This window comes from Gracilinanus agilis, chromosome 2, assembly GCF_016433145.1.
Source record: "Gracilinanus agilis isolate LMUSP501 chromosome 2, AgileGrace, whole genome shotgun sequence".
Classification (NCBI taxonomy): domain Eukaryota; kingdom Metazoa; phylum Chordata; class Mammalia; order Didelphimorphia; family Didelphidae; genus Gracilinanus; species Gracilinanus agilis.
Genome location: NC_058131.1, coordinates 694290802 through 694309800, shown reverse-complemented (window position 1 = coordinate 694309800; position 18999 = coordinate 694290802). Strand labels below are relative to the sequence as shown.

The 18999-nt window shown below is 44.0% G+C and overlaps 1 protein-coding gene across 1 annotated transcript in view; it reads left to right on the top strand.

The window, feature by feature from the left end:
* The first annotated feature begins 17010 nt into the window (after positions 1-17010).
* TSPAN15 (tetraspanin 15) overlaps positions 17011-18999 on the top strand; it is a 52026-nt gene continuing 50037 nt past the window's right edge. Inside the window, exon 1 of the mRNA XM_044662928.1 lies at positions 17011-17106. Within this exon, the coding sequence (XP_044518863.1) occupies positions 17011-17106 (96 nt within the window). The remainder of the gene's footprint in view (positions 17107-18999) is intronic.

Below are 18999 nucleotides of genomic sequence, written 5' to 3'. Positions count from 1 at the left end.
TTTTTAGTTTAATGTAGTCAAAATTATTTATTTTACATTTTGTAATTTTTTCTAGCTCTTGCTTATTTTTGAAATCTTTCCTTTCCCAGAGATCTGACAAGTATACTATTCTGTGCTCACCTAGTTTATGTACATGTGTTTCAAGCCTGAAGTGTTCCCATAATGCTCTCCTCTTGGATGGAGAGAATGTCTGCCTTTGTGGGGAATGGAGACGGTGGAGAGCTTTGGAGTGAAAAGACATTCTTTATCCCCTCTTTGAGACACAGGTGGTTCCTTACTTTCTTTGGAGAGACAGAGAAGACCTTGGAAAGAGAGAGAATATAGAGGAGTTGGCATCTCCACACATCTCTGCTTCCCAGCTTGACTTCTTTGACTCAAAGAAATGAATGAATGGGTGAAATCAAGGCATCTTTCTTGGCTGAGCTTGCTAAATATACGGTCTCCTCTTTTAGATGAATGAGTTTCCTTGCTCTTTGCTGTTTGTGATGGTCTTTTGTGAAACTGGCATTTGGTGGGAAGCAATCAAGTCTGAAGTTTGGAATTACCTCTTCCCTTTCAAGAAATGGCAACCAGGAAAGCCATTAAACCTAACAATAAATTGTTTCCCAGACCTGAGATATTTAGGGGGGATGGGCAGATAGATATAATTAGAATGCTAGACCTGGAGTCAGGAAGACTTGAATTCAAATCTGACCTCAGAACCTTCCTAGTTGTACGACTCTGGACAAATCACTTGGCCTCTGTCGGTCTCAGTCTGCTCATTTGCAGGGGTTTGCCTAGTTGTGGGCTCTCCCTCCTTGGAGCCTGATGGGATAGAAAAAGCACTAATTTGGAGCTAGATGATGAGGCTTTTAATTCTCTGAGGCATGATGTCCTACCAAATGAAGAAACTGGGATTATAGAAGAGATAGCTCTGACCCTGTGATTTTATGACTGAGAGCAGGGATTTTGTGCTTTATTTTTCTTTGATCTCTTCCTTAGCACCCAGAGTGACTTTGCCTGCAGTAACTGTCAGATGCCTGGATAAATAAATGTCTGGGAGGGACCCATTTTGGCAGGATAGGACACTAGAGGGCGACCTTATCAATATTTTCCTGGGACGCTGAAGTTGCCAGTGATCAATTACAGCGGAGGCAGCTAGTTTTTGGACACACATTCCAGGTCCCCTTTTCCTCTGCCTCAAACCCCTCCCCAATATCCCTATCCACCTCGGACCTCCTTTATTCCTGAACTCTCTCTCCCTTCTAATCCTCCAAGCAGGAAGAAGGATAACTTTTCCCCTCCTATTAGATCTCAAGTTTCAGAGCTTAAACAGACTCTGTAACTTTACAGATGGGTAGATTGAAGTCAAGATTCACCCACAATCATATAGATGAGTGTCAAGAGCCAAGATTCGAACACGGGTCTCCTACGAAATTTAATTCAATTCAACTGGCCAGAAATGTTTGAACACCTACTGTCTCTCTGCTTCATATCTATGCTCTTTTCATTTTACAAGTGAGGAAACTGAGGCCCATAATGGGATTATAACTTGCCCAGTCAAACAGCTAGTAAATAGCAAGGCTAGGTTTTGAACCTAGGTCTTTGGACTCCAAATCCAGGGCTCTGTGCACTACCTTGGCATTACTAGCTTGGGGTTATCAGGCCAGGCTTCCTGGAGAGGCCCCAGATTTGGGTTGAGGGACACTTTGGGTAACTACTCAAAGCCAATATAGTTGAGAAGATATGTCTGGGAAGGGGCATGTGTCACTTGCCCTCTGGAATGATCCCAATCTTGGACTTCATGAGACCTAGGTCTGATGAAGAGAGTTTACTCCTTAATGTTATCCAAGGAGAGGAAAGAGGGGGAAAAAAAAGAAATCCAATTTCAGGCTTTAGGTGTGTTTTCTGAGGGTACAGCGGCCCTGGGACAGGTGCATCCTTCAGAATCCAAAAACAAGACCTTTTATTTGTTAAACCCTTACCTTCTGTCTTAGAGTCAATACTGTGTATTGGCTCCAAGGCAGAAGAGAGGTATGGGCTAGGTAATGGGGGGTGGGGTGGTCAAGTGACTTGCCTAGGGTCACACAGCTGGGAAGTGTCTGAGGTCAGATTTGAACCCAGGACCTCCCCTCTCTAGGCCTGGCTCTTAATCCACTGAGCTACCCAGCTGCCCCATACAAGACCTTTTAGAAAGCCTATCATGCAGTAAGCCCAGACTCTTTTTCCTGGAATGTCAGTAATAGTCCTGAATCCCTGTTCTCTCCACATGGCAATAAGTAAAGTGATCTAAATACTGAGAGATAATGTGCCCACTGTGCCATTGTGCTCCTGGGCCATCTACCTGGCTGTGTGTAGCCCTAAGTAACTTTGACCCTAAGTATTTAGGAATGATCCTCCTGCTTGTGCTGAACTCTTCTGACCCTGGGGTTGGCCCAAACTCGGTCATTCTAAACCAAATTCAAGAAGGAGAAACCAAAACCATTCCATATTTTCCTCAATTTTTCATTCTTTTGATTTTGTTTTATAGATTCTTGCTGCCTTGTGAAGTCATTCGCTTCTAATTGTTCCGTTCTAATTTTTAAAGACTGAATTTCATCCCTGACATTTTGAAGCTCCTTTTTCTTTTTATCTATTTTTCTTTGTAGGATATTGTTTTTATCTTTTATCTTCTTTGCCTCATTTTCAAGCTGGTCAATTTTGGCTTTTAGGACATTATTTTCTATCTTCTTGTTTTAGTTCATGTGCCTCTGTCTCTAGTTGACCTATTTTGCTGTTTAAATTCTTTTGCCAATTTTCTTCAGCCTCTCTTAAATGTTCTTTTAGTTCTTCCAAAGTCTGTGTCCAATTCGCTGGAGTTCCTGTGTTTTTTCTTGGTGTTCCTTGGTTCTCCTCTGTTCCATATGCTCTTTGTTCATTACCTGCATAGACGTTGTCTATTGTAATTTCTTTTTTCTTCATAGATTCTGCTTTAATTAATATTAAGGTGGGTTTATGGGTTTATATAAAGATTTGAGCAATTCTAACTACTCTGGTTTGAGTGCTTTGTTATTGGTGAACAAGGAGTAGTAAAGAGAAGAACACAAAAACTGGCAGTCTTTGGAGATTGAGGGAAAGAGGTTTGAACCTTTGATCTAAACTGCCAAGAGTCTATCCTGACCAGGGGGCTCCTGAGCTAAATGAGAGAGAATCTTTTTGATATTGATTAAAAAACAAACAACCAACCCTTACCTTTTGCCTTAGATTCAAACCTAAGTATAGGTTCCAAGACAGAAGAGAGGTAAGGCCTAGACAGTGGGGGGGGTGGGGGTGGTAAGTGACTTATCCAGTGTCATATGGCTAGGAAGTGATTTGAACCCAGGACCTCTGATCGTTAGGCTCAGCCCTCAATCCACTGAGCCATCTAGATACCCTTGATATTGATTTTTTAAACTTTCTTTTTTTATGTAGAAACAATTTTTTATAATCGTTTTCTGACATTTTTGGCTTTGAACAGTATTTTTTATCTTCCTTGGAGTTTTCTTGAGACTTTGATTTGCTGATAATAGTTTAGTCCTTTACAGTTGATATTGTCCAATATTTCTCTTACTATACATGCTGTTCTGGTTCTGCTCACTTCACTTTGCATCAGTTCTTTTAACTCTTTCCAGATTTTTCTGAGTTCATCCTGTTCCTCATTTCTTATAGCACAATAGTATTCTATTACAATCATATACCACAAATTGTTCATCCATTCCCCAGGTGATGGACATGTCCTCAGTTTCCAGTTCTTTGCCACTGTGAAGAGAGCTACTAAAAATATTTTTGTGCGAGTAGGCCCTTTCTCCTTATTTCTGATCTCTTTGGAATACATACCAAGCAGTGGTATTGCTGGGTGAAAGGATATTGTGCACAGTTGGATGGCCCTTTGACAATGGGTCCAGATTGCTCTCCAGAATAATTTATCTTTTTGGTCATATTAGCCAACTTGATAATGATTTTTGAAATATTTTATATAAATGTCCCAAAGCAGAGTAAAGGCCACATCTAAGTTTTTCTCTCCCTTGGGTCAAAAATGAGCCAACTGCCATTTTGCTCTCTGGTTAGGGACTGGATAGTGTCATTATTTTTCCACTCTGTATATGTGCAGAGAAATTTCTCTGAACTGATGGAGCTGAGGGAAATGACTAAAGAGCAGGTCCTCCCTGGTGGGAGAAGAAGAGGTGTAACTGGGAATACCCAAATTCCAAGGGTGAAAGCCAGAGGAGAGGATGAATACCCATCCCCTTTCCTACAGAACTCAAAAGGACATTTTTTTTCACTTTCAACCAAAAAAAAGCCTCCAACTTTTATAAATACTTGGCTAGGGAACAACAAGTTCTCCAATTACATGTAGAAACAATTTTAAAAATTTGTTTTCTGACAATTTGCTATCCAAATTCTCTCCCTCTCCCTGAGACAGCAAATACTCTGATTATACACGTGTATTGGGCAATATATATTTCCATATTTGTCATGTTGTGAAAGAGGACACATAATGCTTATACAAGAGGAAAACTGGTAAAGGAGATACAGGAAGCATGGCCTGCTTCAGTCTGTCTTCAGAGTCCTTTAGGTCCTTCTCTAGCAGTGGATAGCCTTTTTCCTCGTGAGTCTCTTGGGTTGTCCAGGATCCTTTCATTGCTGATGGTAGTTAAGTCATTCACAGTCGATCATTGTACCCTATTGATGTCACTGTCTATGTGGGTCTGCTGGTTCTGCTCACTTCACTTTGCATCACTTCCCATAAAATCTTTCCAGGTTTCTTTTGTATTTGTCTTCCTCATCATTTCTCACGGCACAGTGGTGTTCCATTACAGTTTGTTCAGTCATCCCCAATTGATGGACATCAAGGGGGATAGGATTACTGAAAGGCATGGAGATGGAGTGGTAAGCCTGCTGGCTTTGGAGACAGGAGACCTGGCTTTGAATCCAGCCTTTACCAATTACTCCCTTCATGACTTTCGTAAGTCTATGATCCTTTGGCATATAGTGAAAGAATCTAAATGGAGGGGGACAGCTGTGTGGCTCAGTGGATTGAGAGCCAGTCCTAGAGATGGGAGGTCCTGAGTTCAAATGTGACCTCAGACCCTTCCTAGCTATTTAACCCTGGGCAAGTCATTTAACCCCCATTGCCTAGCCTTTACCACTCTTCTGCATTGGAACCAATACACAGTGAGTCACCTTGAACCAGCTTTGGAAAGCCAATCGTTAAATTTTCAATGTGAGGAGTTACAGCTCAGGAATTGGCAAACTACAACAAATCGGGGCTTGGACCCATTGTTTTGTTGATTGTCTAGACCAGTGATTCCCAAAGTGGGCGCCACCGCCCCCTGGTGGGTGCTACAGCGATCCAGGGAGGCGGTAATGGCTGCAGGCACATTATCTTTCCTATTAATTGCTATTAAAATTTTTTAAAAATTATTTTCCAGGGGGCTAAGTAATATTTTTTCTGGAAAGGGGGCAGAAGGCCAAAAAAGTTTGGGAATCACTGGTCTAGACTTAAGAAAGTGATAGAGAAAATGTTAATACTGAAGATTAAACTTAGGTAACACATGAGTACACGTGTGTATGTGTTTAGAGAGATGGATCTACGTGGCTTTCTCTTTCTCTTTTTTGGTGGGGACAGCTGCTTATTAAACATTTATCAGCACACTCCTGGACACGGGTGACCATCTAGCCAAACCCATCCCTGAAAGGAATCTCTTGTATGACTTCCCTAAGGAGAAGTCACCCAACTTCTGCTTGAAGACTTCTAAGGAGGAAGAATCCATCACCTTCAAAGAAAGCCTATTCCACTTTTCAACAGCTCGAATGGTTGCCCCTGGTTCTTGCCTTTTGGTGCCAACAGAACCATTTAATTTCTCTACCACATCCTAAACTTTCAAATGCTACGAGATAGATCTCAGGCATCTCCTATATTATAAGGCAATTGGGTGGTACAGTGGATAGAGGCAGGAAGGTCTGAGTTCCAATCCAGCTTCAGATACTTCCTACTATGTGACCCTGGGCCAGTCACTTTGCCACTGTTTGTCTCGGTTTTCTCAACTGGAAAATGGGAATGATAGCAATACCTACCTCTCAGGATTCTTATGAGGATCAAAGTACTTAGCACTTAGTAGGTGCTGTAGAAATACTAGCTATTATTATTATTATTATTTTCCCTTCCTTTAACTAATCCTCAGATGGCAAGAACTCAAAGCTCCTCTGGCCTCTGTCCAGCTCATCAATGCCTTTCCTTCCTTTTGGAGCCTAGAACAGGACACAACACTCCAGATTAAGTCTGACCAGGGCAGAGGATAGAGGTATTATCACTTCCTTATTCCTATTCTCTTAATACAGTCCAAGATCATCTTTGCTTTTTTTTTCTTTTTAAACCCTTACCTTCCAGACTAGAATCAATACTATGTAGTTGGTTCCAAGGCGGAAGAGCAGTAAGGGCTAGGCAGTGGGGGCTAAGTCACTTGTCCAGGGTCACCCAGCTAGGAAGTGTCTGAGGCTAGATTTGAACCTAGAACTCCCATATTTAAGTCTGGTTCTCAATCCACTGAACCACACAGCTTCCTTTCCATCTTACCTTTTATGACTGCCATGCCACATCCTTTACTGAGATTGAACTTGTGGTCCACTAAAACCCCCAGATCTTTTTTCAGAACTTCCACCTAATCTTTCCTCCCCAATCTTGTACTCATGAAGTTGGGTTTTTTAGTACCCAAATAGAAGACTATATTTAGGGACAGGAATAGGACGGAACCCATGATTTCTCCCACATGAGGCAATTTCCTCTGCCAATGCAAGTCAATCCCTTCTTTGCAATTTGTAGCCTTTGGGAATAGCTGAGATCAACGAAGCTAAAGCCAGAATGTGACAGAGGTAGGATTTGACCCCAGATCTTTCTGACTCCAAGGCCAACTGTCTAGCCCCCCAAGATACTGACAAGGGCTTTTTGGATACTAACCCTGCTGGTTAGGGTACCAGCTACCCCTCCCAGCTTTGGCTCATCTGCAGACTTGAGGAGATATTTTGCATCACCCAAATGTGTAGATGACACTCAAAATTTCATTAGAGAGAATAATAATGTCTGAGAAGCACCCAGGGCTTTATACTTCCCAAAGCACAATCGTAACTGTCATCGGCATCTCCTTTCGTCTTCTGTGAAATGAAGGTGTGGACTTCATTTGGGGATAAAGGAAAGGAACGGGAGGTGTTTAGCCTGAACAAGAGAAGCCTGGGGGTTGGGAGTGAGGAGAGGAGAGAGCTGGCTTCAAGTATTTGGGGGACTTACGTGTAGAAGAGAGATTAGACTTACTGTGCTCGGCTGCAGATGAACTCAGAGCAAAGGAAGGAAGGGCAGGGAGGCAGATCAAAGGAAAAGCCTCCAAACAATTCTCAATGAAAGCTAGCCAAAAGTGTGTGTGTGTGAGACTGAGAGGGAGATGATGGGCTAGCCCTCACCAGAGCTGGATGGCCACTTGTCCAGGATGTTGTGGGGGGAATTCTTGTAAAAGAGTCAGTCAAGAGTTCAAGATTTAGAAAGGAAAGGGATCTTATAGATCATATAGTTCCCCCCTCCTCCATTTTACAGATGAACACATTGAGTCTCCAACTGGTACTTGCTTGCCCTAAGTTGCACTAGTTAGCCAATGAGAGAGAGAGAGAGAGAGAGAGAGAGAGAGAGAGAGAGAGAGAGAGAGAGAGAGAGAAGGAGAAAAAAAAAGGAAAGTAGAGGCCTTCTAATCTAACCTTCTCATTTTATAGATAGAAAAACCGAGACCCAGAGAAGGTTAATTAACTTATCTAAGGTCACATAGGTAGTACTCATCAGAGGCAGAACTTGAACCCAGATCCTCTGACTCTGAAGCTATGTACTTGATACTATATAAGACAGGTTGCCATCTCCATCTTAGAGATAAAGAATCCTAGAGAGGTTAAATGATTTGTCCTGCTTCACCCAGCTATTGAGTGCAGATCCAGGACTAAAACCTATATCACTTCTGGGTCAAAATGGACTTTAATAATAACATATTACATATTAAAAATATATACATACATATAATTGTTCGGTTTTGGTAGTGTCCAACCCTTCCTGACCCCACTTGGAGTTTTCTTGGCAAAGACACTGGAGTGGTTTGACATTCCTTCTCCAGATCATTTTACGGATGAGGAAACTGAGGCAAGTGGCGTTAAGTGACTTGCTCAGGGTCATACAGTTAGGGCATATTTGAGGCTGGATTTGAATTTATAAAGATGATCCTTCCTGACTACTGGCCTGGCACTCTATCCACTGTGTCACTTAGCTGCCTATACACCTCCCCTCCATTACATACATATTATACCATTTATATGTTTCTGAAGAGCTTTACAAATATTATCTCATTTCATTATTAGTATCATTAGCTTTATTAGTATGAGTAAAAGGAGGTGCAGTGGATAGAGCACTAGAACTAGAATCAGGAAGACCTGAGTTCAAATCCAGCCTCTGACACTTACTAGCTAGGTGACCCTAGGTAAGTCACTTTGCTTAGTTTCTTCATCTATAAAATGAGCTGGAGAAGGAATGGCAAACCACTCCAGGATCTTTGCCATGAAAACCCCAAATGGGGTCATGAAAAACTAGACATGACTGAATGGAAAAAAAATCCACAAAGCCTCATTAAGGCAGATGAGACTCATCCAGATTTTGTCTTGGTTTGGTCTGAGCTTCTGGGGTCCCTTTCAGCAGGCCTTCTGCTCTATTGCATTGTCTCAGGTCAATAAAGAATTTTATTTTTTTACATGTTTCCCAGTAGAATAGACACTCCTTTTAGTCAGGGATGGATCTCACAGGGAGGGTCTCATTTTTTTGTCTTTCTATCCCCTGGCACAGGGATTAGCATAGAGCACACCCTCATGTATTGATTGGTTACCAAGCAAATGATTATCATGAACCAGGTTACAGGGATGCCAGTGAGGGGTGAGTGTTTATTTTACCCAAGAGAACTGGCCCCTTTGAAGAACTAGACTCTGCAGGGAACTATTTCTTTGCCAGCGGGTGCTGCTAATTACAGATGTGCCTCTTCTGGAAACATCTGTGAACTATTAGATTGAGTTAGAGGGCATTCTTTTGAAGCAATCAATCTGGTTTTCTTTGAAGGTGCTTCTCTGGATCCCCAAGAACCAGGATTGACAAGAGGTTAGAGAGGGGACTCTCCTTGTTCCCCTAACAAAGACTTTCTTTGGACAGATGGGTTCACTTTCCTTGAGTGCCTTTAAATGGATGAGATTGAATGATAAACCAAAAATCTCTCTCCAAGGGACTTTTCTAGTAGCATAAAATGAAGTGGCCAATTGGGAAAAGTGAGTCCCTCCTCTGTTCTCTTTGTAACTGATTCATTTGGTTTTGAGCCAGCAGAAACACCTAATCGCCCAAACTCATCATCTGTGCAGGATATATTCCCTCCAAAGAGTGAAGCTGGGGGCAGCTGGGTAGCTCAGTGGATTGAGAGTCAGGCCTAGAGATGGGAGGTCCTGGATTTAAATCTGGCCTCAGACACTTCCTAGCTGTGTGACCCTGGGCAATTGCCTAGCCCTTACTACTCTTCTGCCTTGGAGCCAATGGCTCCAAGACAGAAGAAGGTAAGGGTTTAAAAAAAAAAAAAAGAGTGAAGCCCCAAAAAAATATCCAAGAGCCTGGAAATGTCCAGTTCACCCACTTTGATGACTTATTTACTCTTTGTTAAGAGAGAGAAAAGGCGGTGCCAGTAGCTTTTACTGGAGTTTTATTATTGCTTGAGGTCCTCATTTCCAGAGCTGTTAGCAATGTGTAAACCATTCTCCTGGTTCTCTTGTCTTCCTTCTGCTCACTTGCCCAAATTCACACAACCGGTGAGTAGCAAAGCTGGGACCAGAATCCATGTCTCCTGGTTTCCTGGACAGAGTTTTCCATTATAATACATTAATTCAATTCACCAATCCCTTATAGATCAATCAGCCAAAAAAGAATTTAAGTGTCTTCTCTACACCAGTATAATGTACTAGTCACTAGTCACGAACAAACAATTTTGTTGTTGTTCAATCAACTCTCCATGACCCCATCTGGTAAAAATACTGGAGTGGTTTCTCATTTCTTCCTCCAACTCATTTTACAGATGAGGAAACTGAGGCAAACAGGGTTATATGACTTGTCTAGGGTCACCCAATAAGTGTCTGGGGTCAGATTTGAACTCAGAAAGATAAGTCTTCTGGACTTGAGATCCAGAGTGCCCAGCAATAATCCTAATAATCCTTCAAGAAGCTTATATTCTACAAAGACTCATCCATCAATGATCTTCAGCTCTGCCCAGCTTCTCTTCCCTCACTTCTCATTTTTGATTCATTCTGCTCTTCCCTATAAGATAAAATCATGATTCTCTTTCTGGCCTTCTTCAGCACCCCTGACTGTGACTCCTTACCTGGCACTCGTCTACCCTTTAGGCAGTCACTCTTTTCTAGGTTACTGGGCAATGCCCGAGAAGTCCCTGATCTACCCTGAGGCCCTGAGGAAGGCCACAGAAGTGAGATAGAGCTGACGGGGGCTCGAATGAACCCAGTCATGTCAGTGTGAGTCATTGAAGGCCCTGACAGCAACGCCCAAGCCAGGGTTCCTTTCCTGGTATGCCTGCCTGGGTTTTCCTGAGAGAGTCCCATATCCTGGAGCAGGGAAATGACTTTTAATTCAGTTTAATAAACATCTATTGAGTGCCTACAAAATGGAAATGCAAAACCCTTCATTAGGTCCTGGGGTAAGGACCTGCCCTCAGAGAACCTGTCATCTAGCAGGGAAGCTCCAACAATGATTGCCTGGAATAGGAACAGAAGAGAGGGCCAGGCAAAGATTCATGAGCAGAAAGAAAACAGTTTTGGCTTGGAGGGCTCAATAGTGGAAAAGATTTTTCAGAAGGTTGTAGCCAGAAGGTTCACAGGAAGGGCCTTTAGGACATAGAATTTTAGAACAAATACTATTGGAATTGGAAGAGATTTAGAATGTAGAATGTCAGAGCCGGAAGGGATCTTAGAACACAGAAAATTAGTACAGAAAAGCACTTTAGAATATAGAATGCTAGATTTTAGAACACAAAATGTTAGATCACAGAGCATAAAAGTTCTGAACTAGAGAACTAGGAAAACAGTATATACAACAATATACAACAAATAAAACAATACACAACAAATGAGATTTGTTGTAATTTTCTAACAGTGTAAATTGAAAGACCAAAAAAAAAAATCAACATAAAATGGAATATTGTGAAATTTTGCCTCTGAGAAATAAAAATGCAGTTTCCTCGCTTCTTTGTAGAAGCAGAGTACTATGGATGCAGAATGCTGCATGTGATGCCTGACCCAGGTAATGTATTGGTTAGGTTGGCTGAGCTGTTCTTTTTTCCTTCCTCATTATAAGGGATGGTTCTCTGAAGGACAGAAAGGAGAAGGGCATTTTGGGGAATGAAAGTGAGGTAAAAACAAAAGATATCAAAATAAAAAAAAATTAAAAGTTAAAGAATGCCAGAGATAAAAGGAATCTTAGAGATCATCTCTCTATTTTTCAGATGTAGACCCAGGATCACTAAGGGATGTGGATTGTCCTATATAAGAGACTTGAGGTTGGTCTTGGCTCTGTACTGAACACAGTTTCTTGGGCTTCATTTCCTCATTTGTAATATGAGTGAATTGGTGGATTAAAAGAGCCTCCTTCTGGCTCTCCAGATTTGATGAAAGCAGAATCCGTGACAAAGAAAGAAGCTGGATTTCACATGCAACTATTAAAGGGGACATAAAGCAAAGTTGGGGGTAACAACGATGCATTTCAATGAGCCCTAGAAGGTTTGAGGCATAGCCTACAAGACCCTAAGGGTGGAAGAACTGGAAAAACAAGAAAAGGGGAAAGGAATGACATCACTTCTAGTTGTATCTAGGTAGAGGTGATTGGACATCCAGAAGGTTTGGGAGGGTTTTGAGTGTGCATTTCGGGGAAGAATTTTTTTTTTTTCTCTTGGCATAGACGTGTGATTTTATTGGTTCTGGGAACTCCTCCAACCAATGCAGATCAGGTCTTGGGAAGAAGGATAACTATATTTTAAATTCAGTTTTATTGTAGGATTTAAAACTGGAAGGGTTTATTGAGATGATCTTGTCTGATGCTTTCATATTGCAGCTGAGGAAACTGAGTCCTGGAGGAAAGAAGGAACTTGCCTAAAGTCTTTCAATTAGCCTACTGCAGAGCTATGATTTGAACTCAGGTACTCTGGCTCCTTTCTGAGTTCAAATGTGGCTTCACACACTTTACAAGTGGTGTGACACTGGGCAAATCACTTCTTTATTTGCCTCAGCTTCCTCTGTAAAATGAGCTGGAGAAGGAAATGGAAAATCACTCCAGTATCTCTGCCCAAGAAAACTCCAAATGGGATTGAGAAGAGTTGGACATGACTGAATTCACTTCAACACTTACCAGCGGTGACCCTGGACAAGTCACTTAGCCCTGTTTGCCTCAGTTTCCTCATCTGTAAAATGAATTGGAGAAGGAAATGGCAAACTACTCCAATACATTTGCCAAGAAAACCCCAAATAGTTTTGAGAAGAGTCAGACACAATGGAATAAATCTCTCCCCCCAAAATTCCTCTGCTTCCAAATCTATCATCCCTCCTTGCATTAAACAACAAAAATTAACTGTTAGACTCAGTGGAAGAGGCAAAGATTTTGTCCCTGCCCTTGAGAAGTTTATAGTATTACAAAGGGGTACAAGACACACATACAGCGCCTATCAGGATGGTGAAAAAGTTTGCATTTCTATAGCCCTTCAAGGTTTAGAAAATACTTTAAAAAAAGTTTAATTAATTAAGAATATTTTTCTATGGTTACATGATTCATGCTCTTTCCCTTCCTTGCTCCAACCTCCCTCCCATAGCCAATGAGCAATTCCACTGGGTTTTACATGTCATTGATCAAGACCTATTTCCATATTATTAATATTTGCACTAAAGTGATTGTTTATAGTCTACACCCCCAATCATATCCCCATTGAACCATGTGTTCAAGCAGTTGTTTTTCTTTTGATTTTCTACTCCCACAGTTCTTTCTCTGGATGTGGATAGCATTCTTTCTCATAAGTCCCTCGGAATTGTTCTGGATCCTTGCATTGCTGCTAGTAGAGAAGTCCATTACATTCAATTGTGCCACTGTGTATCAGTCTCTGTGTATCAGGTTCTCCTGGTTCTGCTCCTTTTGCTCTGCATCAATTCCTGGAGGTCTTTCCAGTTCACACAGAATTCCTCCAGTTCATTATTCCTTTTAGCACAATAGTATTCCATCACCAACAGATACCACAGTTAGTTTAGCCATTCCCCAATTGAAGGACATACCCTCATTTTCCAACTTTTTGCTGCCACAAAGAGCGCAGCTATAAATATTTTTGTACGTCTTTTTCCTTATGATCTCTTTGGGGTATAAACCTAGCAGTGGTATGACTGGATCAAAAGGCAGGCAGTCTTTTAATGCCTTTTGGCCATAGTTCCAAATTGTCTTCCAGAATGGCTGGATCAATTCACAACTCCACCAGAAGTGCATTAATGTCCCAATTTTGCCACAATCCCTTCAACATTTATTACTTTCTTTTGCTGTCAAATTAGCCAATCTGCTAGGTGTGAGGTGGTACTTCAGAGTTGTTTTGATTTGCATTCCTCTGATTATAAGAGATTTAGAACACTTTTTCATGTGCTTATTGATGGTTTTGATTTTTTTTTCTCTGAAAATTGCCTATTCGTGTCCCTTGCCCATTTATCTTTTCAATGGTTTGATTTTTTTTGTACAATCGATTTAGTTCCTTATAAATTTGAGTAATTAGACCTTTGTCAGAGATTTTTGTTATTTTTTTTCCCAATTTGTTGCTTCCCTTCTAAGTCTGGTTGTATTGATTTTGTTTGTACAAAACCTTTTTAATTTAATGTAATCAAAATTATTCATTTTACACTTTGTAATATTCTCTATCTCTTGCTTGGTCTTAAAATCTTTCCTTTCCCATAGATCTGACAGGTAAATGTTCACCTAATTTACTTATAGTTTCCTTCTTCATATTTAAGTCATTCACCCATTCTGAATTTATCTTGGTGTAGGGTGTGAGATGTTGATCTAAACCTAATCTCTCCTATATTGTTTTCCAATTTTCCCAGCAGTTTTTGTCAAATAGTGGGTTTTTGTCCCCAAAGCTGGGATCTTTGTGTTTATCATACACTATCTTGCTGAGGTCATTTACCACAAGTCCATTCCACTGATGGAAAACACTTTTCTAACAAATCTTTGAGGTAGGTTTTTTTTCCAGTGATTTTAGAATCTATGATTGATTCTTCTCAACTCCATTTGAGGTTTTCTTGGCAAAGATAATGAAGTGGTTTGCCATTTCTTTTTTTTAAACCTTTAACTTCTGTGTATTGGCTCCTTGGTGGAAGAGTGGTAAGGGTGGGCAATGAGGGTCAAGTGACTTGCCCAGGGTCACACAGCTGGGAAATGTCTGAGGGTCAAATTTGAACCCAGGACCTCCCGTTTCTAGGCTTGGCTCTCAATCCACTGAGCTACCCAGTTGCCCCCAGTTCCACTAAGTTTTATATGTATAATTGTTCAAAACCTATTTCCATATTATTAATATTTGCACTAGGGTGCTCATTTAAAGTCAACATCCCCAATCATATTCCCATCAAACCATGTGATCAATCATGTTTTTCTTCTGTGTTTCTACTCCCAAAGTTCTTTCTCTGGATGTGGACAGCATTCTTCAAATAGTGAATTCTTATCCCCAAAGCTTAGATCTTTACTTTTGTCAAGCACAAGGTTACTATAAACTTTTACTACTGTTTATTATATCTGTTCTATTTCACTGATCAAACTTTCTATTTTTTAGCCAGTAACAGTTATTTTAATAATTACTGCTTTATAATACAGTTTAAAATCTAGTACTGTTAAGACTTCTTTCCTTTACAATTTTTTTTATTAATTCTCTTTATATTCTTAATCGTTTGGTCTTCTAAATGAATTTTATTATTTTTTGAACTCAAAAATAATTTCTTGATACTTTAGTTGAGATAGCATTGAATAAATAGTAGGATTTTAATTTTAATTATATTGGCTCTGCCCACGCATGAACAATGAATATTTCTCCAATTATTTAAACCTTATTTTATTTGTACAAAAAGCGTTTTATAATTATGTTCCTGGGTTTGCTTCAGATTTCAACCCCAGGTCCCCCATGGGTACCTTTATTTCACTTTCCCTTCAGCTCTATTTCATGCTGTTGTTTCTGCCCACAAGGGCCAGTACTTGAAATTAGGTTTGAACCTGGGTCCAGCTATTTAACTGACTTTCAATAAGTAAGGTCTCTTTTCTTTCTTACCCTCAGTTTCCCCCTTAGGAAGGGGTTGGATTCTGATGATCTCAGCAGATCCCTTTCTTGGCTCTGAAACCTACAATTCAACGTGGTCCCTTTGGAAACTCCTCCAACCTGCAGGGAGACTGTTGGTTAGGAGTTACAGAATCTGAGTTCAAATTTCACCTCTGCCACTATCTTAGTGACCAGGGTAACTCAGCCACCTCATGCCTCAGTTTCCTCATTTGTAAAATGGGATCCACAGACTAGATGGTTTTTGAGGGATTTTTCAGCTCCAAATCCATCTATAATCTAACTGTACTTACTCAGTACTCCCTCCCTTTGCCTTTTGAAATGAAGATCTAGAGAAAGTCCAGGAAGTGCTGTGATTTGGCTACTCTGCTCTCCCCCTTCCCCTGCCCCCAAATCCTTTCCTGAAGTCTTTTTATCTTTTTACATCATGCAACTGAAGCCTTCCAACTGACCCTTGCCTTTTGAGAAAGAAAAAAAAATACAGTAACCTCGTTCTGCTAATGTATCCACTATTCTGTCCTGGCTGTGGCTCACTTCTTAGATGTAGGGAATTATCTCCTTTCTAAGATTTCCTTCCTTCCTCCCTCCCTCCTTCCTTAGGTCAAATTCCTTTAAGGGGATCTAGTAATCTCATTTCTCTAGGTGGGAGCACACCGGGGCATTTGTGCTTGGGTATGAAGCATCCGGCTTCAGCAAGTGTGGACTAGGGTTCAAGTCCAACCTCCTAGGTTTGTCAGCCTCGGGAAAATCCTGGCTGTTCCCAAATATAAAATGAGGGGGCTGGCCCAGCAGATGCTGCCCCTTTCCGGGTCTTGATTTCTTCCCATCTAGATGGTGTCTCCCTCCCGCTCTCCTTCCCAGACCTAGAAAGAGCCCCAAGTCAAGTCAGTTCAATAAGCACGTGCCGGGCACTGGCCTAGATGCTGGGTCTACAAAGAAAGGGGGCAGGCAGCCCCTACCCACACGTGGCTCACAGTTTAAGGCGGGAGGAGACCCGCAGATAGCGACAAGGCAGGGATCGGTGGGAGCCGAGGAGGTACTAGATTGAGGACCGTTGGGGTCCCAGCTCAGGGCACACCAGCAGGTAGGGTTCTGGGACAAGCCTACGCCGTCTGGGGTCCCGCCTCCCCTCTCTTTGGTGGCTTGGAAGGGCGCAGGTTCCCCTCCCCAGCCTCCGTCCCGTGCGCGCAGTAGTGTCTGTCCTCTTCCACAGCTGCAGAAAACACTCGTGGGGAGGAGACCCTACGGCGCCTTAGACCCAGGGATTGGCGCGTGCGCGGTCCCCCGGCAGGAGCCGGGGGAGCACGCACTCACGCTTGCTTGCACGCATGCATTGAGCGCCAGCTGTGTGCCCTCAGAGCGCCCGGACCAGCCACCACAACGGCCGCCCCAGGCGAGGCCCCGCCTGCGCCCAAGCCCATTGGTGGCCCCCGAGGGCTGGGAGCCGTGATTGGCGCGCGCCGCTGCCGGTCTGTGGAGGGGGCGGGGCGGGCAGCAGATGCAGCCGCAGGTGGGGCCGGGCTGGGCCCGGCCCTACCGGGCGGTGAAATCAGGGTCCAGCGAGGAGGGCGGCGGCAGTGGTGGTGGTAGCAGCGGCAGCAGCAGCGGCATGATGGCCCGCGGGGGCTCGGAGCAGGTGCGCTACTGTGAGCGCTTCTCGTACCTATGCCTCAAGTTTTCGCTCGTCGCTTATTCGTCATTCTTCTGGGTGAGTGAGCACAGGACCGTGACCCTGACGCTAACCCCCGGCCTCTCCCGCCCCCACCTCCGGCCCCCTCCCCTCCTGCTCCTTAGTCCGCTGAACTCTAGGGGGTCGAGCAGCGCGATCTTTTATCTTCGCGCGACTGCCTCTTGGCTGTAGGCAGCTCCCAGCCCCGCCCCCGGGTCGGACCCCTCCCCTCTTGGGGGCGGGGGTTTCCCGGGAAGCGCTGGAGGGGCTGAGAGAAAAGGAAAGCTGCTGTGGGGGAGCGTGAGAAAGCTGATATCTTCGGGGAGAGTCGAGGACAGCTGGGGGAAATCTTAGGGGGATGGGGAGATCCTGCACCCTCCCCTCCCCCCTAGCCGGGGGAGGGGCCAAGAGGCTGGGAGAAGACCTCTGGAAGGCGGGAGAGTGAATGAATGAGGCGGAGAGACGGAGAGGAGAGAGCGAGATGTGCGGTGCGGAGGAGAAGGGGCCAAGGGGAGGGAGGGAGGGAGGGAGGGCTACTGACCCGTTTCTCCGGAAAGGCCCTCGTCCCTTGGGAAACGAACTGGAAATACCTCCCGAGCCTGGGTGCAGGGATCTGCAGGGAGCGAGAGTCGGGGACCGCCTGGTCTCGCTAGTGTGGAGCCCGGCTGCCTGCCCAGGGCCATTCCCCGGGGCAAGGACCCACCTCTTCTTCCTTCTTCCTTTAACTCGAGTTTGGGTTTTCCCTTCGGTCCCCTCTGCCTTCCCTTTCGGCGCTGCTCCTGTCCGCGGGATAGTTTAAGACTAATTAAATGTGAGGGCCCGCAGGGTGGCTCAGTGGATGGAGAGCCAGGCCCAGAGTCCGGAGGTCCTGGGCCCAAATGTGGCCTCACACACTTGCTAGCTGTGTTACTCTGGACCTGTCCCTTAACCCTCATTGCCCAGGCCTCACGCTCTCGTGCTTTGGAACCGGTACGCAGTAATGATTCTGTCCATATGGAATCTAGAAACCCCAAACTTGTAGCCTAGTAAGATCTGATGAACCCTTCAAGTTTGGGGTTTCTAGATTCCATGTGGACAATTCTAACACGGAAGGTAAGGGTTAAAAGACAACTAATTCATTGTGGCGCCGGGAAAGAATGCTGCATTGGAGTCGGGAACCCCTAGTCACTTCCTGGGACTGGCCTTCTCTTGTCGGGGCCTGCGGGTCCAAGTCCCCTGATGTGTAAAATGGACTGGGTGACCGGAAAGGTCCTTCGAGCCTGGGATCCCAGAACCGGAGGTAACTGATTCAGGCCCTGCTCGGAAGCTGGAGATAAGAGACGCGGATGAGCACCTGTGCTCCAGCTGGGTGTGTGCCGAGGCTTGGGGCTCCCCGAGAAGGTGCCGGCTTTTATTTTAGGAGCCTTGCCCCTTGGGGTGTGTCTGGGCAAACCACTTCTCTAAGAGTCAGATTTCTTCCTCCCTGAGAGGAGGCAGAGCGCTTGTTTACCACCTGGAGGGGCCAGGGGAGAGTGCTTGGGAACCTCGGCTAGGGACACTTAATGTGAAAGACATAAAAAGGGGGAAACGGGTCTGTGCTGTTTATTAACTTCCTGGAAACTCCGTGCCCCGAGCGGCCCTCCTGAGCGGCCAAGCACGGAACCCCTTTTCCTGCTGCCTTACTGAGGAAAACGAGGGTGGGCGTGCTCTGGGGTTAAGTTCCGTCCGCAGCTCCTCCGGCCGAGGGATGCTCCGGGAAAGTCACCTGATGGAGGTGGGGGGTGGGAGGGCTGTGCCTTGGACCGCTCCATTCCTTGGACCTGCATTTTGTGGGGAGGAGAGCAGGCTGGGCTCCGGCGGACCTGGCTTCTGGTCCTGCTTCAGGCTCACACCCTCCAGGGGAAATCAATCTCTGGGCAATTCTAAAGACTGTAGTTTGGAAACTGGTGCGGG